Genomic DNA, 23,440 nt, shown 5'->3' with positions numbered 1-23,440 from the left:
TTCCTTATGTCTTTGCTGATTGTATATTGTTGTACTATTTTCGAAATAACGACTTTTTTCTACTGTATTGTGTACATCTTACTATTGACCTCGGAACTTCGCATTATTATCAGGCCTGTTTCTCCATAGCTTCTGTTTGACACGGGTCATGTGGTCGACCGGGAAAGATGAGAAGAATGAAGGAAGGAGTGCGTTAATCGTTGTCATGGCTGTGGGTCCTTTTTCTCGTTCGCCGCCCGGTTTCCGCCGGTCTCGGCACCTTGCTCTCGGCATCTTTGGCTTGTTGGCAGTAAATGTCGTGGCCGCGCTCGCGGTTCGGATCGGTGGCCATTCTCGGGCGAGGAGGCGCAACAGCGTCGGTGAAGGAGTTGCTTGCTCTCTCCTTCCTCCGAGAGAACCTCCAAAACGACGAAAACTATAGTATACCGCCAATTCACACATTCGAGGCGAACATTACGAAGCGTCGAAAAATGGTGTCCTATTGTCCTAAGCTACCGCTTTAGGGTCACAATAAAAATATGTAGGTTTGTGCTGTACATCGCGGCAGAAGTTCGCGTGTTGTATGACAGAAAACGCATGAGTTTATAAATGTTATATTGAAGCCACTTTTTATCTTTCCACCCGTGGACATGTTTTGCCCGCGCACTGCATGATGCGACGTGAAGCAGCTGGTACGCGGCAGAACCCAGAGAATTCCTGAAGTTGCAAGTGGACACGCCACTGGAAAAAGCCTTGGTGCTGTGTTTGTGTGTGTGCTATACAAAAAGGACGTTAAAGGTGTTGTGCCACCAAATTTTAACTCTGTAAAAAGCCTGCGGTAAGCTTCCTCTGCATGTAAAGACCCTCAACACGAAGTGCTGGGTACAGCAAGCGCTTAATGTATATTTTAATTCGCTTCTAAAAATTACCTAAATGCTCTTCTGGAAATCGGGACCCATCGCTAGCGCCACTAACCATGACGTCAGTGAATTGCCAGCATAACAAAGTTTGTGACGTCATACAACGTTAGCGACTCGAGCGACGTCAACGTGAACTCCAGTTACCGCAGTTTGTTTGGTCGCTTGGTCGTATCAGACACACTATGCTGACACAACGGCGACGACGACGCGACGCCGACGAGTCGCCAAAGCATCGGCCAAATGCCGAATTGCCAGACCGCGTTGTCACACTACGCCGACGGCGACACAAACACGTCGGCCGATGGAAAGGCGCCGTAGTGTGACTGACTCGCCGACCGAAGACGCCAACGAAACCGGGCGCCTGACTGGTCGCCCGACGCGACGTCGGGAATCGACCGAGAAGCGAAAACTGCGCCCCCCAGACAACATTTGTGCCGCAATGAACGCGGCTCTATTTTGTTAGTTTCTGGAGTGTAATAAACTCAGTAAGTTCCATGAAGCCCATACAACTCAACACTAGCGCTAATGCGATCCGTATTTTGGCGTTCGACGCTTCGGCCGTGCTCTTCGGCGACGCCGCTACCCCGGAATGCGTGTGCGATTGGCTCGCCTGCAGAAAATATAAGGTCAGTTTCGTGCAGAAGAAGAGTTACGTGGGGTAATTTGGGTAATGAGAGATCAGTATCGGCAAAGGTTTTTAACGTAAAACGTAAAACCAAAGTACGGCAAGCACTATCCCTTCAGTGCAAAATCGCAGTCGCAGCCGGGCACACTTATTTTTGGGAGCGCTTTCGCAAAAGAGCAGAGTTGATGGCGATAACCTGTTGCGGAGGCTTCGCGGAACCTTGCTGCGCAAGCGCTATTTAGAAATGTGAGTTTTCAAGTCAGGAATTCTGTAAACTAGCTAGTAAACACCGACGTACAGCTCCAAGGATAGGCCTCCATCTAGTACACCGGCTATATCGCCGTGTGAAACCGTTTCTTTGGTGGTTCAGTGGTCTCGAGCGTTGCGCCTGCCCGGTCAACGTTACTGGTTCGATTCGCGGCGGGGGCAACTTTTTTTTTTTTTAGCGGTTTCTTTAGCGTTTTTATGGTTTGCATATCCATGGTTTTCATTTGTCTGCATCCGAGGATACAGACAAAGAATCCGTGTCGAAGCTGTCGAGGCTTCACGTGACGAGTCGGCGTGTTTACTTCCGTGGTGAAGCACGTATGTGGGGGAGCAGACGCCGCAGTAAAGTCGCAACGTACCGCAGCGCCGCATGGTAGACAAACGTGGCAGAGCGCCCTCGCAACACTGTGACGTCACTGCTTGAATCGGCGCCCAGAAACCGAAACCGAATCCTGTTCACATGAATCGTGCGATAATAATTGTTTTACTCAGAATATGTACATGTGAGAGCACGTATCGTGCTTTCTAACGAAATATAATACGTTTGCAGCAAAGAATGCACAAGCAACAAATTTGGTGGCACAACACCTTTAAGTACCGCCTACTTCCGTGCAGTTGCTAGCATTCGTTCGGGTAGTGCTTACACGTGACGGCATCGACGCGATCCCGCGGGCCCTCAAAATGTGCGCGATTCGTTGATGAAACTAAACTTCGTCTGAGTTACATTCATAGCAGAGTTCATGTATTTACAGTGGCATCATCATTCGGAGCCTATTTTATAGTTCCTGTCTTCCTCCGATTTCTCTGTATGAAAGCATTCTTCTTAGTTATAGTGAATAAAAAGTTTCAGACAAATTTAAAGCTTGTTTCGGTTTCTTGTCCTCAGCTTTGACTCACAATTTTAACCTTCGCAGTAATCCTCAGAGACTTACTTAATTTTCATCACAAACGTATAGGCAAAGGCGCCGTAAGAATGCACATCGCAGGTTTAATTGTATGGGATTCACTAGGTGCACTTTTTCTTCATGAAAGTTTGTAATGCACTGCCTTCGAAAGCGCTCGGGTTTATCACAAACGAAATCCTAAACCCCCTCATGATGGTAACACTTGTAAGTTTGCGGCCATGTCTAACGAAGAATAAACGCCGCAGTCGCAACGTGAGGCTTGTCGATTCGTGATTGGTGATCTTACTACCGCTTAGTGAAGGTGAAAAAGAGCATTTGCACTTACCTGTTGCGGCATTCTCCAGCTGCATATAAGACGCACAATTCTGACCGTCAGAATACATTTAAAGCTATCCAAGTCATACATACAACGTAGCAACTATTGCCTTCTTTTAGCTTTCTTTTTAAACGATTTCTAACGGCCAGAGAGGCTTCTTGTGCCCAGCTGGGGAACGCCGTATAAAATAAGTACAAATCCTCTTGTTCACATTCACTAAGCGTTAGGAAGGTCGCCAGTCACGGATGGCGAGCGTGAGCGCTTAGCGTGACAGTTACCACGCCTAAAACAAGCGTGCAAAAAATAATCTGTACTCACGCTTCGCCAGCGTTACGCATCCCGCGAATCACGTTTAGGAAACGTGATTTTTCAGCGTGAATGCACATCACGCTTGGAACAAGCGTGCAAAAAATCGCCGAGACTCACGATTGCAAAACGCGAAAAAGTTTAGAGTGTACGATTGATTGCAGGCTTTACGCGCCGATGCAACGCAGGCGATGAGGCGCGCCGTAGTGCAGGGCACCTGGTTAAATTTGGCCCTACGAAACTATAAGTATGCGCAACCTCCCTAAGCGAATCATCAAGCATATGCGCAGCTACGTGCAGAGCCGGTGTTCTGCTTAGCATCATGCCCGAACCTCCACCATCAATTGCATCCTCGTGGAAATATTAACGACTCGAAAGAGCGACCGGTATTTTTGTGCTTAACGTGTTTAGTCCCCCTGGCCCACCAAATACACAAGTACTTTCCCAAACTAAACAGCACAAATTTCTGATGCAACAGTGTATTACCACGCCAAACCTCACTTCTGTTCGCAACGTGACGAAATACACGTAGCAATGCCTCCCTGAGTTCTGTTAGCTATCATCATAGCATACCGATAACAATCCAAGGTAGGCCTAGACGGACTCACAGACCACAAATTCATCCGCGAACATCTACCGACGCAACAAATTCACCACCACGGCCAGCATTTCGAAAGCCCACACTAAATAATTCCCTCTGGTTGCCGACTGCCCTCCGTCAACCAACGCTTGAGCGACTTCCTCAATCGTTGGTAACGCAAGACTATGCAGAAACTGAAATTGCGTATTGCACACCGTACGCGACAAGCCGAAGAATATGCACAATCCTTAAAACACCACAACTGGGTACAATTGTGCGACCGCCCCTGAGCGCCCTTGAAATATGGCACCTCGTGTGCCATCGCTTACGGGCACGAAAGAGACGAAAGCGACCACTCAACTGCGCGCACGCCTCCTCATTAGCAAGCATCCAGGCAACGAGCAAGGATTAATTTATACCTCACAAAGAAACTCTCTCGTCACCCTGGCAAACCTTCGCCTACCAAAAAGCAACGCATGAGTCAGTGATTAGAGATAAGGCCGGCTCCCGTTAATACAAAGTCCACGGGTACCGCAGAAAACTTGGATTTAACCGAACTCTAAATTAAACAAAAAGAACAAGAACAGCATTGTTGTTCGTCCGCATCACGTGTCTCTCCTTGATTGCGTTCAAAATCTCCACTTTTGTCCCCAAGTCGAGTGTACGACACGGCTCGCCATGATAGCTGGCACTCATCACTAACACCGAAACCTCAAGCGTCCACTGCACAAAGCCCTCGCATGGCGCTGTGCGCAAAAAAAAATAATAATACGAAAAACTGGTGCGGCCTTTCGCTTCATCAACTGTGCGCTGACTGAGTTGACAAAAATTACAGTTAAGCGACTTCGAATTACCGAGATTCGACCGTACCATGTTGTATGTCTTCTAAAGCTCCGAAGATGCCGAAGAGCTGTTTCTTCAGCAAGACAATACGTGTCGGCAATCTGACGTGATATGCTCAGCACACGCGCAAGTACGCTCCAACAAAACGTCCGAGGGACCAACAACCGATTTTTGTTATATAGTGACATAACCCCGATTAATTCCTAAATAAATTAGTGGAAAAATTTTAGTTTAGCACTAAACTTGCTGAAATGACAAAGGTGGCGCCATGTAGTGTCTAAATGTGGCAGCACCGTACGCATACAACCCGCTTCTTAGGTTTCAGAGCGTGATTAAAAAATGGCATAACGGAATAGGAAAGGCTACGTTTTATTATTGTCGTAGCCGGGGTCAAGTTTTTAAATACTCTTTCCTTTTCTTAAACAGCTAAAAGTACATTGCTGCGTAGTTCACTGTCACGGTTGCCTGTTTTGGAAGCATACTTATGCATGGTAGATCTAAAAATTCCTCTTTCCCACATCCTCGCGCCCTATCAGGAAAACCCTTTCAGTTCGATGTGTTTCAAGAAATGCCATTTAATTTCATATAGAGAGCCTATAGTGCCCAAAAATCGATTATGTGTGTGTTCTTCCTTGCCTCTACCGCATGCATGCACCGCATGCACCCGCTCTGTAATCCTCGCCCCACTGGCCCGTTGTGGGGCGCTCCAGACCATGTATAAGCTCCTCTGGCAATGCCCCCACTCTGAGTGCTGTATGGTCTCCTCTATATTGTGCCGTCTTTACCGCGCTACTTAACCGTGTTTCACAGTTCGAAACAACTAACCCACATTTATGCGCTGACCACTCATTTCCCCCATCGAGACGGTGAGCTCTGGGCGAGGGCGCAGGGCAGCTCGGATCGCCACTCGGATCGGCGCTGGAGCCTCGGACAAGCCATCGTCGCACCGACAGCAGCCAGGTCATCGTGGGGACCTCCAGGCCTGGCCTTGGGGCAATAAAAGTTCTCTCTCTCTCTCTCTCTCTCTCTCTCTCTCTCTCTCTCTCTCTCTCTCTCTCTCTCTCTCTCTCTCTCTCTCTCGCGTTCTTTAGGGCGTGACAATATCATCTTAGGTTTGTTCGGGGTATACTTTCAAGACGATCCCTCTCGCCTTTCATAGGTGTATTAGAGCGAAATCCTTAAATTTGCTTTTTCGGATTTATATAGGTACCATTTGACCGAAAACAAAACCATTGGCTATATAACACGGCCAAACATGTATTGAGCAATCCGTAAAAGCAGCCAATTCACCCACAACTCCAAAATCGCTCATAGGGGTTGTTAAGGCGAAAACCCGCCGCGGTGGCTCAGTGGCTAAGGCGTTGCGCTGCTGAGCACGAGGTCGCGGGTTCGATTCCCGGCCGCGGCGGCCGCTTTTTTGATGGAGGCGAAAAGCAAAAACGCCCGTGTGTACGAGATTTCGGCGCACGTTAAAGATCCCCAGGTGGTCGAAATTAATCCGGAGCCCTCCACTACGGCGCGCCTCATCGCCTGCGTTGCGTCTGCGCGTTAAACCCTACAATCAATCAATCAATCAATTGTTAAGGCGAAACCGTGAAACCACATTTTATATATTTGTGCAATGTGTCTCATAGATAACAAGTACCCGAAATACCCAGTAATTCTTGTAGGCAACATCAGTTACCCAGGAATTGATTGCCGGTCAGACAGACCACGTGGCAGCACAAAAAGGCATCAATGTCAAGAATGTCTTGATCTTCGTTTAGGTTTAGGCAAATTTCCACCCTGCCTACACGTGTCTACACGATATTCGATCTTGTGCTGACTACAGAACCAAGCAATATGCTCGCACAGTCATAGGCAAATGAAACGCCAAAACGAAAATATGAACCCACACAAAAAAGGGCGATTTCTTTCCGTGCAAGGCAAAATTGTTGGATGGCTTATAATTACTGTAAGAAATTTTGGAAATGTGGCGTTGCAACTATAACAATAGCGTGCCATTAGTACCTGCCCGAACAATATTTTTCAATTTCACGTGTCTGGCTGTATTTTCGTGTTTGCATTTCAGTTGTCTATGACTACGTGTTTTAGATGGGCTCGGTGATCACAACGTAGTACACTGTGAGGTAACATTACAGGGCTACAAAACCAAGAACAAAAGAAAATTATTTTTGATTACAGACGCGCAAACCGTGACATGTAAAACCGAACTGTTATAATTTTCTGCGCAGTTATTTACTTCCTCTGTGCTCCGAAATGTAAATGATTACTGGCAAATTGTTCGCGATAAGTTTCTGAATCTAAAAAAAAAATACATCCCAAAAATGAGTATCCCGTCATTGACCAAAGCCCGTGATTTAAGACCGGCGTTAAACGTTGCAACAACAAGAAAAAACGGCTTCATTAAAAAGCCGAGTGATCTGATTCAGCCAATTAGTGGAAGCGCTATAACAAAGAATATAAACTGTTCAAAGTAGAAATCGAAGCGGTGAGGGAAAATGTTTTCATAAGCGATATATTAAACTTACTGCAGGCCAACACAAGAAAATTTTGGGGAGTGATAAATTCAAACTGCTCATGATCATCGCACATATCAGCGGAATTCAGTTGATTTTTTCTTCTGTGTTTACGAATGAAAGTTCATTACCTACGAATCTTAACATGCACTTCATAAATTCAGCACTGCATGACCTGCTCATCACTCATGAGGATATTGCCGCAGCCATTGATAAACTACCAACCAACTCTGCACCAGGACCAGACTACGCCAAGCTACCAAAAGTAACTAAAGTAGCCATATCCCCGGTTCTAATTGCTCTATTTCAGCAACCCCTAGACACAAGATGCGTATCATTTGCAAAGTCAGGCGACCCAGTGTGCCTCTTAAATACTGACTGATTTCCTTAACCAGAAAAGTTTGCAAACTTCCAGAACGCGTAATATTATCTGCCATCTAGCTACGCAGCAAAACACAGCGTTTTTTCCTAATCAACATGGGTTTTTTGAGAGATCGTTCCTGTAAAACTCTATTATTCCAATTAATTACTGATCTCCAAATGGTAAATATGCGTTCTACAAATATATGCTATTTTCATAAATGTCACCGAGGCCTTCGACAGAGTCCCAAACACCCGCCTGATAAAAAAGGTTGCTGCTCATAATATCAACACTCAGGTTAATAGGTGGATTAGTCACTTCCTAAGAAACCGGTATCAGAGTTTAGTTAAAAAGGCTAAAAAGCGTTTCGGCTTCCCCACGGAAGCCTTGTTCACTGCGCGGAAAGGCGCGAAGCTCGAAGCTTTTAAGAAGTGCGTCGAATCAATCGCCCCAGGCATCTTGCATACGTATGCGGGAGATTGCGTACATTGTGGTTCAGGTTTTTTTTCTGTAGTCTGAACCATCAGCGACTCAAGATATTGGCGGGACAGCCATTCCCTTTCTCTCGCGATAACTGACGCTGCGTCCCAGCCTATCTTGTGAGTCGTGGCTTCCACCTGTTCTGCAAGCGGATTCGACGCAATCTTCTTGTTTTTCACGCCATTTCACTTCATTTCACGTCATTTCATAGTTTACGCAATCTTCTTTCGAAGTTGCCGCTCTCGCCAATGTAGCAATAGTCGCAGTCGGCGCAGGGAATTTTGTACATCACCGCAGGGAACTTCTATTTCTTGATTCCGTCCTTGACAGCCACCAGCTCGTTCCTCAGCTTACGCGCGAGGACGTGAGCGACGTGCACATCGTACGAGCGCAGAACCCTAGCCAACCCTGTACCCATTGTACCCATTGAAGAACGCCCGGCACGTAATGGATCGCCGCTCGGCTACGGAAAGGAGGACCAGCGGGTTCTGATGGGCGTGATGACTGTCGTAGCACGGAGTCCACGAAATGCTTGGGGTAGCCGCAATTGCCGAGTTCTCTGCGCACTTGGCGTAGATCAGCAGCCTCGTCTTCTGGCCGTGAGCAGAGGTTCTTGGCGCGTTGGGTGAGGGAAGCCACGACAGAGCGCTTATGACAGGCTGGATGAACGGAATTAAAATGGAGGTACCGTACAGTGTGGGTTTCTTTTCCAGAGCCGGAGCTTTACTTTGTAGCCGTATGGCTGCATTTCGGTGGATGTCCAACTTTTTTTCGCAGAATCTTTCACGACCTTGGGTATTTCCCCTAAATCTGGTGAGCAACAAACTAGAAAAAGCTCCTGCGATTTTGCAGCCGCCCCTTCCCATAGGGGTGACTTCCCGTGCAAGCCGGGTGAACTTTCCAAGCGTTGTATTCCCACACAAGGGCCGAGCGCCAGGCCGGGGAGTCGCTTGTACCTATTTTAACGGTAGGTGCCCGGCGTCACCAAGGCACACAAATGCACATGGTGCCTTCCACAGCCACGGTGGACGCTCAACTCGCAACCGCCTGTGGCAGTCCATGCCGCTAGACTCTTTCACCCCCGCCAATGGCGCAGCGCGGCATGATGCCCGGGGGCCCCGCCAGATGGACAAGGGTAAGGGGCCCCTCGCAAGGGTAAAGTCACCTTTCCAGGCGTGGATTCCCCTTTCAAGGGTCCGCACTCGACCAGGAATGCCTGTACCCGTTAAAGAAACCGGTGGGTGCCCGACAGTACCGGGATTCGAACCCAGTACCTACGGCATACGAGGCGAGGGCTGTACCTCCGAGCCATCCCTGTGGTTAAAAGTGCCTGGGTTTTTGCAGCCGGCTTGTACCGCCGGCTTGTTTCCCCCGCTTGTACGGGGTTTTTACAGCCGGCTTGTACCCCCGGCTTGTTTCCCCCGCTTGTACGGGAAATCGCCCCTTTGGGCGATTTCCCGTACAAGCCGGGGAACTTCCCAAGCGTTGTAGTCCCACACAAGGGCCGAGCCTCAGGCCGGGGAGTCGCTTGTACCTATTTTACCGGCAGGTGCCCGGTGCCACCAAGCCACACGAATGCACATGGCGCCTTCCACAGCCACAGTGGACGCTCAACTCGCAACCACCTGTGGCCGGACATGCCGCCAGACTCTTTCAGCCCCGGCAATGGCGCAACGCGGCCTGATGGCCGGGGGGACTGCCAAATGGACAAGGGTCGCGGGCCTCTCGCAAGGGTAAAGGCAGCTTTCCAGACGTGAATTTCCCTTTCGAGGGTCCGCATTAGACCAGGGGCGCTTGTACCCATTAAAGAAACCGGTGGGTGCCCGGCGGTACGCGGATTAGAACCCGGTACCTCCCGCATGCGAGGAGAGTGCTGTACCTCTGCGCCATGGCTGCGGTGAAAGTTCCTGCTTTTTTGCACGCTCCCCGTTCTATAGGGGTGCTTTTCCGTGGAAGCCGAGTGAACTTCAAAAACGTTGTATTTCCACACAAGGGCCGAGCGCCAGGCAGGGGAGTCACTTGAACCTATTTTACCGGTAGGTGCCCAGCGCCACCAAGGCACACGAATACACATTGTGCCTTCCACAGCCACGGTGGACGCTCAACTCGCAACCGCCTGTGGCAGGACATGCCGCCAGACAAGCCTCGGCAATGGCGCAACGCGGCCTGATGGCCGGGGGGCCTGCCCAATGGACAAGGGTCAGGGGCCCCTTGCAAGGTTGGTAATGGCAGCTTTCCAGACGTGAATTTCCTTTCGAAGGTCCGAACTCGACCAGGGGCGCCTGTACCCATTGAATAAATCGGTGGGTGCCCGGTGGTACGCGGATTCGATCTCGGTACCTCCCGCATACGAGGAGAGTGCTGTACCTCTGCGCCATGGCTGCGGTATAGGTTCCTGCGTTTTTGCAGCCTCCCCGTTCCATAAAGGTGATTTCCCGTGGAAGCCGAGTGAACTTCCCAAGAGTTTTATTTGCAGAAAACTGCCGCGCACCAAGCAGGGGAGGCGCTTGTACCTATTTTACCGGTAGGTGCCCGGTGCCACCAAGGCACACGAATGCACATGGTGCCCTTCCACAGTCATGGTGGACGCTCAACTCGCAACCGCCTGTGGCAGGCGGTTGCGATACTTGAGTGAAAGAAGTAATAATACCGTGAGACGTTTGCGGCGTCAGCAACAACTAACAGCAGTGACGCGCTTACGAGGTGCGATGTACGATGTCCAAGATTACAATTCAAACCGGTTTCATTTTCGGTTCTGCGAAACAACATGCTTGACATACGACGTTATTGTTGGCTGGGTGTTCTCGATATCTCAGTAACAGGCAAGCCTCAGTAAAATTCGACAGGTAGGCCTGCCACCACGCCTTGGATTCGTAACGATCACTTGCCGAGGCGTACGAAGTGGATGAACGCCATTCGCTTCACCGAAGACGCTCAAATGCGATTCGCTTTGCCTCCAATTTTCGATCTTGCGGAGCTCGTGCCAGTATCGTAAAATGCGTTTTCGCATCACGCCAAGGGTTGGCGGTTTGAGCAGTGTGCCCGCAAGCAGTCGGTGCTTATGGCACCAGCACGCCAACGAGAACTCAGAAGCGCTTCAGTGTCTCTCTGCACGCGTTCTACACCCTCGCTCGTAGAGCAATGAACGTTACAGCGAAAATGGTGAATTTAGTATAAAAAAACATTGCCTAAAAGCGATAAATCATCACAAAAACATGCGCTGTTGGGGATTCAAGCTTTCCATTTGCAAAACAATGGGCCTGATGTTCCATACCATTCGGGCATACCCCAGCGCTGTCAGGGAGGGAAATATTTTTTTTTATTTGCGATAGAATGCCCGTTGGCGTAAAAAAAAAACTATTTACAGGTAGAGATAGGCACCAGTCTCTCAAAGGGAGGCAACAAGGCAGCGGTGATGGGTCCTTAGAGCCACCGCTGGACGTCGGGGGGTCTTCCAGGATGGAGGCCTGTGACTCTCAGGTGTAGTATTCTAGCTAAGAAAGCGACACCTGAGAAGCGCAGGCCTCCATCCGGGAAGACCCAAGTATATATTGTTTAGCCTATTTACATTTTTATTTAGTTTTAGCATTCCAAGCAGCTTACATAACTATTTCTTGAATAACGCTCCTGCAGGAAGCGTCCCTTAAATTTCCACACATCTCTCATCTTTAGCGACTGCATTGCTTATCCAGAAAAGCGATCGCAAATATGCGGTCGTGCTGCTGACCGCTGTGCTAGCTTGTAGCGCCACCATCATCATCTTCGTCAGCGCCACCATCATCATCGGTAGATGGGCCAACGGGGCACGAAGGACACGCAGCACTCAGCCCCGGGTCTCGGAAGGGCCCCCTCGTTCTATGCGCCTCGTTCCGACCATGGCACAGCCAACTCAACCACAATAAACGTGGGCTCGGCCTCACCGCCTCATCGGCCGCCTACAATTTGGTGACCCGGACGAGCGGCTTCGCCATGGCTTCGCAACGCTGCTTCCCCAGCCAGAACGCGGACGACGGCCCACGAAGAACGTTCCCCGCCCTCCCAGACCTTCCTTTGCTGATTCCGTTTGGCGCCATCAGAAACCACGCTGCATGGTTCGTCATCCTGGAGAGCTATTTTTATGTTCACGACATCCAGTCCCAGGAAAGCAGGTACCGCGTCACTTTAGAGAAGTTACCTGCTGACCTCACTGGGCGCATCCAGCTGCCGGCCACAGGCCCACGTGCATACGACGATCTGAAGGCTGCGGTCCTAAACCACTATGGTATAGCACCGCCTTCGTCCACACCACCACGCCTTTCAACGGCATCACTGGATTGCACGTCGCCGGTCTGTCCACCCTCGCATGACCAACAAACGCGAGCCCCGACTTCGACTTGCGGCGCTTCCGAGTTGGCGTTGCACTTAGTCAACTCGACTCCACACCATGGCGCAGTCCCACACGTTGTTGCGACTCTTGCCCAAACCCACCCGGGTGTGGACTGCTTTGCCGCTAACAACTGGGACACTTCACCGCCTTCTCCGCACGGCACGGCTGAGAATGAACTTTCAGACCCTTCTCCTCCCCGCACATGCGAGCCCTCTCCCCCGTCAGTGGTGGAACAGCTTCCAGCAGTCGACAACAGCTCGAGATCCGCACTCGAAACTGATCAGACTGCCTCCGACAGTCCTGACACCCTGGCTACGACGGAGACACCGGAGAAGCAATTGCGGGACAAACGTCCCAACAAATGTCACCGAAAGAACAATCTCGTGTCCCCATGCAGTCAGACGCGCCTCAAACTGCTAACCCCAATAAAACGGATTGTTGGGCGAGTTGGTTCATGGCTTCAAGAAAATTAAAAAGAGCGCAAAGGACGAGGACAAAGAAACACAGTAGACGGGACGCGCGCTCAGTAGACGGGAGTAGAAAAACACAGTAGACGGGAGCGCGCGTCCCGTCTACTGTGTTTCTTTGTCCTCGTCCTTTGCGCTCTTTTTAATTTTCTTGATGCTAACCCCACCTCGGCCGATTCCCTGCTACAGGAGCGCATTCGGTTTACGGTGTGACAGGCGCTCTGCTCTGCGACCCCGGTTGAAATCAGCGCGAGTGCACTGCACGACAAGAACCCGACCCACCGCTAGTTCGAGAGACGCTTGTCGTTGGCGCCCTCCGCTGCTCCGTCTCGCACGGCGCATGCGCACGTTGCCCAGACAGCAATACATCCCCAGAGCTCACACGACAGCACAGTCAAGCCCGCACTCCGCTCGTCATTCTGCTGCACCACGCTTCACCTTGTCGCTGTCCTTCCAGGTACGCCTGCCGTTCGCGTCACCATCAATTGCAGCAGCCGCTTCGCATCCCGCAATGCGTCCGCGGCTGCACTCCCAGCCTCGTCCACCAGAGGTTCCCCACATCCCGGACGCTACCTCGCCGACGACCAGGACCGTGCCGTTTAGTCAACCCCTGCCACTTGACCACTGACTGCCCACGGATTCTCCTTGACTACGGCCAAAATTGTACATACCTGTACATAGTGCATAGTGTATTTTCGCGCATTGTCATTTACAATCGTCACTTTACCGCGCTCCACGCTAGGGGGGGAGCCCTGTAGCGCCACCATCATCATCTTCGTCAGCGCCACCATCATCATCGGTAGATGGGCCAACGGGGCACGAAGGACACGCAGCACTCAGCCCCGGGTCTCGGAAGGGCCCCCTCGTTCTATGCGCCTCGTTCCGACCATGGCACAGCCAACTCAACCACAATAAACGTGGGCTCGGCCGCACCGCCTCATCGGCCGCCTACAAGCTCAACCAGCACAAAAAGTGCTTCCCGTACCCTGGGTTTACGCTGTGCTATAAACTTTTTGGTTGATTTTAATTGCTCAGTACTTATATCAACTTCGCCGACTCTTCTCCCACCTTTAACTGCCCTTAGATTTTTCTACTGGTGTACCTGCAGTCAGCGTAGCGTCGCATGTCCGCTTGTGTGCAGCTACCCGGTGTTACAGCTTGACACAGTTTACTAACTAACAAACTAAAGGAACATTCTTCCAGGCACAAATTGTGCCTTGATTAGCATCAACTGAGCGAACGAATTGCGACGATCCGCCGGCGGTCGGCGGACTAAACACTGGGCCGCGTATTCTGTCGGAGGGTCGGCGAGCAGCCAAACCAAGCCAGCTCGAGCGAATAACATACGAAACGTCAAAGAAAATCGGCAAGGAGAATGCAGAGAGGAGGAGAGCATTTTTAAATGAAGTCCCGTAAACGCAGCTAGGGCGGGATGAAGCATGGTCTAGAGGCTACAGACCACCGATTTATTCGGACTTTAAAAAAATACACAAATGAAGAGGCTCCTTCGTCCTTTGTGCGAGGTTTTGCGCTTTACTCGTCAGCCATGCAGACTACAATTTCAGCAAGTTATTCCGCAGTGTTTACAAATCACTTCAGGGTATCTTTAATGGTGAGTGCTCGTAAATGTGCCAGATTTGGCAAGCAGTCCTCCGAAATTTTACTCGCCTGCAGCCAAAGGGGACATTCGGGAGCCGCTCCTCGCACTTCAGCCATTGACGCCGAGCTGAAGCTGCTCAGGACCATCAGGCTGCCAGCAGAAGCAGCGGCTGAAACAAGACATGAAGCAGCAGTGGATCAATGGAATTAACAAATGCTGTAGTGATAACAACATCATTGCTTTTACTTCCTTTTACACCTGCGCATGCTTGTGCCCTTGGGAGCAAAAACTGACTCCATATACAGTTTAGTTCTTTCTATTAATAGGTGCGCCGAATGTTAATGTAGGCTATTCGGTTGCCGCTTATGATTACTGTTTGTAATCATAAACATGCTAAGACTTGAAGTATTGTCCTTTCATGCACGAACCGTAAAATAAATGCCTAGTGAAAAACAACGGGGAAGCGCGGGTTGCCAAGTTATTTGTAAAGTATAGGCTGTTGCGACCGAGTGGGGGCACCCGATCCGAGCTCCGTGGCCTCCGACATACGAGTGGTAGCGTGTATGATGCGAGCGGCCAGCCGCTGTTGCAGCCGTGAAGAAGTCCAGAAGCCGTAGGCTGACGTAACTGTTTACTTCATAGCGAGAGGTGAACCGAAGCCAAAGAACAATGCCCCGACGGGCGAGGTTACAATACAGGACTCGAGCAGAGCGACAGCATCGATTCGCTGCTCTAACAGGAATGAGTTACAACGCTTGGGCAGCTCTATTTATACCCAAAAGCGATAACGGTCAAACGCTACAAGTGCGCCTGTTTTCGAAGGAGCACGCAGGGGCTTCGCCGCACAGCCGAGGAGTGATGCGGGACAGTACGGCGGCGCTGGCAGATTCGTAACAAGGCGTGAAGCAATTGCGGGAGGAGTGGCAGAAGACTACTTTAAAATGCAGGGAGTGATGAAAAATGTGTAACGTTGGTTGGATGAAATTACATAATACCAGAGAGGCAATGTAAGCAGCGTCTTTTCAGTAGCTGGTGGCAATACTCAAACACGGTGGCAATACTCTTTTCAGTAGCTGGATACTCAAACACGTTTTGTATGGTACACCAGATCTTGATAACAAAGATGTCTTTCGTGTTTTGCGCTTGCCCGATTTTACCTTGTTGTTTAAACAAACAATTGTACTTGAGTATATTTGGTCTCTGCAATTTTGCCAGCCGTACACTCCTGTGCGGAATTTACGGCCTCGCGATCGTTTTCTTTTGCCACGAACTAGAACTATATTTGGTGAACATGTTCGCGAATACTATGTCCCGATGTTCCTTAATTTTTGCCAGACGACTTCTTTTCGATGAATAGTCGAAGGAAAATTAAAAACAGTCTCATAGAACCTCACTATCGCCTTTAACAGTGCTGCTTTATTTTTTTTGTTCTTTTTTTTTCTCTAAATTATCATTTTTTTACAACTTTTGCCTGTTTGTTGGTTTGAGACGTGTTGCGTGCTGCCGGGAACAGCCCTTCAAGCCCTTGTTGCCTTGGCAGACCCGCATTTGTATTCTGTTTTTATGGAATCAATAAACACTATTATTATTATTATTCACGTGCCTCCAATGTTTTGCTGGCCGGGTGTCATGGCTTCTAACACTACGCTTCCTTTTTTTTTTTTGCTGTTTTGCTTTCTGGGATCTCTGTAACTATTTTTATCTTATTGTTTCTTTCATATATATGGTTTTCTGTGTTGTGTTGTCTTGATTTTAGTTTGTTTTTATGAATGCTTGTATATGGTGTACCAGTACCAAGACCCTAGGGTTGTTCCTGGGCACCAAAAATAAAGGTTGATTGATTGATTGATTGATTATTATTATTCTGGCCGGGTGTCATGGCTTCTAACACTAGGCTTCTTTTTTTTTTTGCTGTTTTGCTTTCTGGGATCTCTGTAACTATTTTTACTTTATTGTTTCTTTCATATATATGGTTTTATGTGTTGTGTTGTCTCGATTTTAGTTTGTTTTTATGAATGCTTGTATATGGTGTACCAGTACCAAGACCCTAGGGTTGTTCCTGGGCACCAAAAATAAAGGTTGATTGATTGATTGATTGATTGATTGATTATTATTATTATTATTATTATTATTATTATTATTATTATTATTATTATTATTATTATTATTATTATTAATAGCAAAATGTGAACTAAGGCATTCCACAGGAAATGAGGACAATACCAGGCTACAGAGGCGTAAAACTAATTATTTAATTTCGGCATTCAGCAGTATCGTTTACCTTGTAAGAGAAAAAGAAACATTTTTTCATTGTTCAATTCCGAATATAGCAGTAACAATAAATAAATTGCGGCCACTGCAGAATTATATTAGGTGAAGGAAGTTTCTCACTCACGAAGCATGCCCACCAAATATAAAAGCGAGCTGAATGTTTTCTATGTGGACACGTTCGCACTACCCGGCCCATGTAGCCTGTGTGTGAGTAAATGTACGGACAGGAAATAACAGTTAAGGCATAATCACCATCGCTGCACCGATGACATCATCAGTATGGGTGACTGTACTCGCGTGAGCAGCTCTAGCTTGAGCTACTTCGTCTTCCTCATACCGTCATTTTGTAAATAGAACCAACACCACATCACCGGGACGTCGCAGTCCTTGGTGTCTCCTACTATTTTTAATTTTGGTGCCGAAGCCCCGGATGAAGGCCCTCCTTTCTGCGATTCGGAGTCTTCCGAACTTCGTCCTTTTGAAGGACGACCCCTACGATGCCGAAAACAGATCCACGGCGGTGCTACCGAAATTCGACCGACGCGTGATGGACAGAGCAGACGATGCACACACTCACCTCCGACAACTTCTCTCTCGATCGGTTGTGGCAGTGATTCCAGAAAGAGCGAGCAGAATTTCGCGGAGGATCGCGCGACGAAAGACGTGCTACCTTTTGAGCATGTGCAGAGTACCAATCCGTCTATGGTGCGCCGTCATAAACGAAATACCGAAAAAGAACAAGAGAGCATAATCGCTCAAAGACTGTTGCACAGACCACAAGCAACATTAGGCTTGCCCCTGGCGACCAGTGATGCTAGCGATGTGCAACGAACTTTCTGCAGGAGTTACGAAAAACAGAAGTTAGATTGAAATTGCTGAAAGCAGAAATCAAACCGTTTATTGGCATTGAACAGTCAAACTATGAATTTGCTACCAGCATTGATTACGAAGACAAAATTCATGTCATGTGCCTAATATATTATCAATTGAAAGGCCAAACATGTGACACCCTGCAGTTGTTTCACATCTTCGAGACATTGAATTTGTCTACAAACTTGGGAGTTTTTGACACTGACTTCGAATAAAGAAGTCTTCTTGCAGGAATCTTCGCCACCATCAGATTTCTTACCAGAAGGAGAACGTGATATATGTCGTCTTCATTGGCTGTAATTGAACTTCAAACAGAAGATGCCTTGCTCTTGTGTGCTTTCCATTAATCCATCGACATGACCACGCGCACGTCAGGCTCCCGTGACGTCGGCACAAGCTACGTCCAGGGAATGTCTCAAGCACGAGGCCATCAATGTTCTGTCAGCAATGTTGAGAGGGCCAGATGAGGCGCACATATAATTGACCGACAGACAAGCGATTCATGAAACTGAACAGCGGGGTCCTGACGGTTCGCTGAGGCATGTAAAGAAGATTGCAGCCGCACATGCACACAAAGTGCACAAAGAAGGCACTTACGAGGCAACGAGGCAGGCAACGTTCAAGAACAAGGAGGCACCTGACAGACAGTCAAATTATCAAAGCGCGAAGCTGGATAAATGGGCGGAAGGTCCGAAGAAACTGTTTTCGGGACGCAGTATATACATTTCAAGAACTCACATCCGTGTAGTGATGACGTGCCTCGCATGGGCCCGCAGATTTCCATTTAGAGACGCGGAATTCCCAACGTATGGACGTTTACAACCAATCCATCGTGTCCGTGAAGTTATTGTGCGTGCGAATATACGAAGTGTTTAACCATAAGTGAATATTACACTAATTCACGCTCAACTTTCCTCATCGGCGAGCTAGGCCTACTTCCACTGGGGTCGGCTTAGCGACGAGTGCGCACAATGTCGAGCTCCGCCGCGTGCTTGGCGCTTTCGCCGAGCCACCTGGACGAAAACTCAAGCGATGCCGAGGACGTCATGGCTTACCAGACATCCGATGAAGGGGATTACACCGCGGAGAACCCGTCTACGGGCGATGCAAGCTCGAAATGGATCGACGTCGTGAGTCGGGCCCAACGATGCCGCATGAAGAAACCACTCAGCAGCCAGACCTAACCCCGACCAAGCTGGCAATGAAGCCTACCGTTCAACCCACCGGGAAGCCGAAACCACCTCCCCTGCCTTTCAACGACTACAAGCTCGTCATAAGACCCCAGGGCGGCCTGAATCTCGTCAAAGTTAGTCAAACGGAGCTCTCAGAAGTCATACTCCGGGCAACAAAGCTCACGTGGCGCAAGGCAGAGTTCCGTCTTCGCATCGACGGTGTTCAAAATACGGCATCGGTGAGCACATCCCACCGCGAGGCAGCGGCAGCGCTCCACCGCCTGAAACAAGTTATGTTTGGAGGGACCATCTACCCAGTACAACTTTACGGTATCGCCCCGGACGATTCAGTCAAGGGGGTCATCCACGACATCCCCCTGCACTACTCAAGCCAAGAAATTCTCGAGAACATCTTCCTCCCTGGATTTGAGTTCATCGCCTGTAGAAGGCTCGGCAATTCAACTACAGTAATCATAACAATCCTGGGAAAAAAGGTGCCGTTGTAAGTGTACCACCTGGGAGCTGAACACCATTGCTACTTGTATAGGAAGACGGTTCCTGCCTGCACCATCTGCCACGAACTGGGCCATCGATCCACGGCCTGTCCATGCCCCAACGTGCAGGCGTGCCCCACCTGTGGAACCAGAGACCCTGTTGATGTCCACGTGTGCGAGCACTGCTCTGCTCCCTGTGCAAGGGGGAGCACCTCACGGCATCTAAGGGCTGCCCACAACGGTTCTGCGAACCGTAGTCAAGCGACAGAAGGAGCTGGTGCGACAACGTGCAGCATCCCAGGCTCCGGTGGACCAACTGCAGCCTGCACCACCGCGTGGCCGCCGTCGAGGGAGACCCGGGATCACCCCGGTCCGCCGGGGCTCCTCCTCTTCATCGCGAAGGAACTCTCGATCGCGGTCCCGGTCCCAGTCAAGATCCCGCAGCCGTTCTTCAAGTGGCGGCAGCACCACTAGGCAGGTGAGCTGGGCTAACATCGCTTCTCCCACTGCTTGCACCTTTCCTATTGCCAATCTAAATCAGCCCGTACATATTAAGCAGCCGTCATGCCAAAACTGTGAGCGCTTAGAGAGAAAAGTTGACGAGATATGTGCCGAGTTAGCCGAGCTTCGTAGGAAATGTGAGCAACCCAATACCGAGAAACGCAAAAGGCCGGGGAAGCGTTTGGCAGAAAGTAGCTCTGCCATGGACACTTCGCCCCAAGCCCCAACGATAACTCCCCCTCCTGTTGCTCAGGAGGCCAGTGCTTGCTCAAGCACGGCGACAACACCCGCAATCCAAGGACAGGCAAAGCCAGTTCCTCCTGAGTCAAATGCAAATCCCAGCCCAAGCCCGACAGAACAAGAAGCCGAGCCCAACTCCATCGAATCTGTTGCAACTCTGCTGAACCAAATTAGTGCACAACTCGCCGAACAATGTCGGCAGATCGCTCACTTTAAGGAACTCGTCACACAACAAGGAGCGCAGATTGACGGACAATAAGCCCGTATAGACCTGCAATCGGCAAAAATAGAACAACTCCAGGCCCGAGTAGAGAATATAGAAAGCAGCTCACTCCGCAAGAGGCAATCGCCATATTCCCGAGCATCGATAGTTGAAAACCAAGACCCTACTTCTGTTAACGATGGGCGCACAAACAATCGGCAGTGTGATACTACAGTCCTGCAATGGAACTGTAGAGGGTTCAAAAACAAGGCCGGTACGCTCCAGCAATACCTGTCAACTTGGAACCCACTCCCGGGCGTGCTCGTAATTCAAGAAACTAATGTCCCCGCAAAATTACCGGAGTATGTATCACATATAGATCCCACAGGCAAATCTACAGCAACTTTAATTCGAAAATCCATCTCGCCCACGCAGCACCTTCTCCCTCAAAAGGAGTGTCACCACACGCTCGCCGAGCTTATCCCTCGTTCCTCCCAAAACAAGAAGAGCCTGTTCATACTTAACATGTACTGCAGGCCAACAAAAATTGAAGACACAATCAAAGCCGCGCTTCAAATCGCTGGCGGTTCCCCAGTCCTCATACTAGGAGACTTTAACGCTGCTCATCAGCCATGGGGCTATTGCTACAGCACTAAAAGAGGTTTGGAGCTTGTAACAGCCATAGAAGATCAAGACCTTTTAATTATCAACGACATAAATACTCCCACAAGGACTGGGAACAGTGTGACGAGGGACACATGCCCTGACCTGTCAATCACTCACAACGTCCAAGAAGCCCCCTGGATCAACACAACAGAATCTTTAGGGTCGTATCATGACATTATCAAAATACAAGTTAAGGGTATGGACTACAATACCCCTATTGGTTCGGCGCATATCACTGATTGGCACACTTTCCGCAAAATCCGGAGGGAGCGCGAGATTCCATCACAGGACCTCACTTATGACCAGTGGGCCCATGAACTCATTCAAGACATGAAGACCTCCACAAAGACTATAACCTCTTCTTACCAAATCCCGTACGTCGACTCCAAGCTGTTGCATATTTGGGAAGCACGACACAGCCTTACGCGTAGGTGGAAAAAGCAGCGACATAACACAAAACTTAAGCTGCGTATAGCACAACTTAACAAGGAAGCGGCGGATTATGCAAATTCGCTATGCAAGGAAAACTGGTTGACAATGTGTGACAGTCTTCGAGGAACATTGTCCACCCGGAAGACATGGCGGTTGCTTCGATACCTAATTGACCCGCTGAAAAGGAAGAGTGAAAGCAGGTGCACTTTAACTGAAACTCTCAATTCTTACCAAGGCACGACGGAAGACCTCATTAGAGATCTTACAACCAAGTACCTCAAGGCCGGGAATGGATCTCCATCTTTACCGTACACTGGGACCCCCAATCCCTTGCTCGACCGGGACATCCAACTGCACGAGGTTCGAGCAGCCATCGCCGAAAGCAAGCGAGCCAGCACACCTGGGCAAGATAAAATCACCTATCTCCTGTTAAACCTTGACGACAGAGCCATGCAAAGCCTCACAGACCATTTTAACTCCTGTTGGCGCTCTGGCAAACTCCCTATCGCCTGGAAAACAGCGGAAGTCCGGATGATCCCTAAACCGGGCAAACCTCCTCACATAGACAACCCGAGGCCGATATCTCTCACTTCTTGTGTGGGCAAAAGTTTAGAACGCATCATACTCGTGAGGCTTCAAAAACACTTGGACCACACAGGTCAGATGACAAACACTATGTACGGATTCCGCCAGCACCTTGGAACACAAGACGTGCTAATACAGCTTAAGGAAGACATCGTAGCTCCAGCCTCCCGCCACTCCCCAAGAGCCATCCTCGCCCTGGACCTCAAGGGGGCATTCGACAACGTGGCACATACTGCAGTCCTACAGCGCCTGGCCGGAACGGGATGTGGACAACGAACATACGACTACATCGCGGACTTCCTCTCGAACCGCGTGGCAGTACTGAGAGCTGGAGACGTCTCCTCAGCCCCTATCCACCTCGGAGACAGGGGGAACCCTCAGGGATCAGTGTTATCCCCCCTGCTTTTCAACCTAGCACTACTCGATCTTCCGAGGCGACTCAACGAGGTTCCCGATATAAAACACGCCTTGTACGCAGGCGACATAACAATTTGGACTGGCTCTGATTCACTGGGTGGCCTTCAACACAGCCTTCAACAGGCAGGCGAAATTGTTAACCAATATGCCCAGGAATGTGGCCTTTCCTGCTCCCCGCAAAAATCAGAGCTACGACTAGTCAGGAAAAAAGGCACCGCCAAGGACTGCAATGACATTCAGATCAAACTGGACGGCCACACTATAAACCCTTGCAAACACCTCAAAATTCTCGGGCTAATAATCCAAGCGGATGCCAAGAACACTATCCTGGTGAACCACCTTAAGCACTCAGCAGAACAAGTAACGCACATGATTCGCCGAATCTCCAACAGACAGCGCGGCATGAAGGAGCAGGACATAATACGACTCGTGCAAGCCTTTGTCATCTCCCGGATATTTAAGGCAGAACTCTAAAAAGTAAACATAATCATCCGAAAAGCCTACAAGCAAGCTTTGCGATTACCCGTGAGTACCTCCACGGCCGGCCTGCTCAGTCTCGGCCTTCACAACACTGCCGAAGAACTTATTGAGGCCCACCCCGCAAACCACAAACTGCGATTAGCCTTCTCCACTGCGGGGCGACTAATGTTGGCTACATATAAATGGCAGGCTCAGGAGAAACAGCAACCGCAGATGCTTCCATCAGAAATCAGAAAGAATGTCTACATCGCCAACCTCCCAAAGAATATGCACCCGGACCATCATGAGGGGAGGAGAAAAGCCAGAGCAGCGGCCCTCGACAAGCGGTATTCCAAAGACTCCTCAGCAGTGTACACTGATGCCGCCCGATACTAGCGTTACCGGGGAGCAGCGGTTGCAGTGGTCACCTCAAGGGATCAACCACTCACCAGTCTCACAATCAAGGCCGGTTCTAACCAGGAAGCGGAAGAAGTGGCGATTGCCTTGGCCATAACAGAAACCACCGCGATTACGATAATCACCGATTGTCAAGCGGCATGCAGAAGCTACGCGACTGGAGCAGTTTCTTCAACAGAA

General features: G+C 49.6%; 1 protein-coding gene across 1 annotated transcript in view; it reads right to left on the bottom strand.

The window, feature by feature from the left end:
- Positions 1-14,487: 14,487 nt before the first annotated feature.
- The window catches only part of LOC144166984 (2-Hydroxyacid oxidase 1-like), a 93,051-nt gene continuing 84,098 nt past the window's right edge, over positions 14,488-23,440 (bottom strand). The window contains exon 4 of the mRNA XM_077696407.1: positions 14,488-14,703. Within this exon, the coding sequence (XP_077552533.1) occupies positions 14,525-14,703 (179 nt within the window). The 3' untranslated portion in view covers positions 14,488-14,524. The remainder of the gene's footprint in view (positions 14,704-23,440) is intronic.

The sequence above is a fragment of the Haemaphysalis longicornis genome, unplaced genomic scaffold (assembly GCF_048455015.1).
Source record: "Haemaphysalis longicornis isolate Haplotype H1 unplaced genomic scaffold, Haemaphysalis longicornis Haplotype H1 scaffold_2, whole genome shotgun sequence".
NCBI classification, from domain to species: domain Eukaryota; kingdom Metazoa; phylum Arthropoda; class Arachnida; order Ixodida; family Ixodidae; genus Haemaphysalis; species Haemaphysalis longicornis.
The sequence above is the reverse complement of the archived record's forward strand: the minus strand, read 5'-3'. Positions and strand labels throughout refer to the sequence as shown.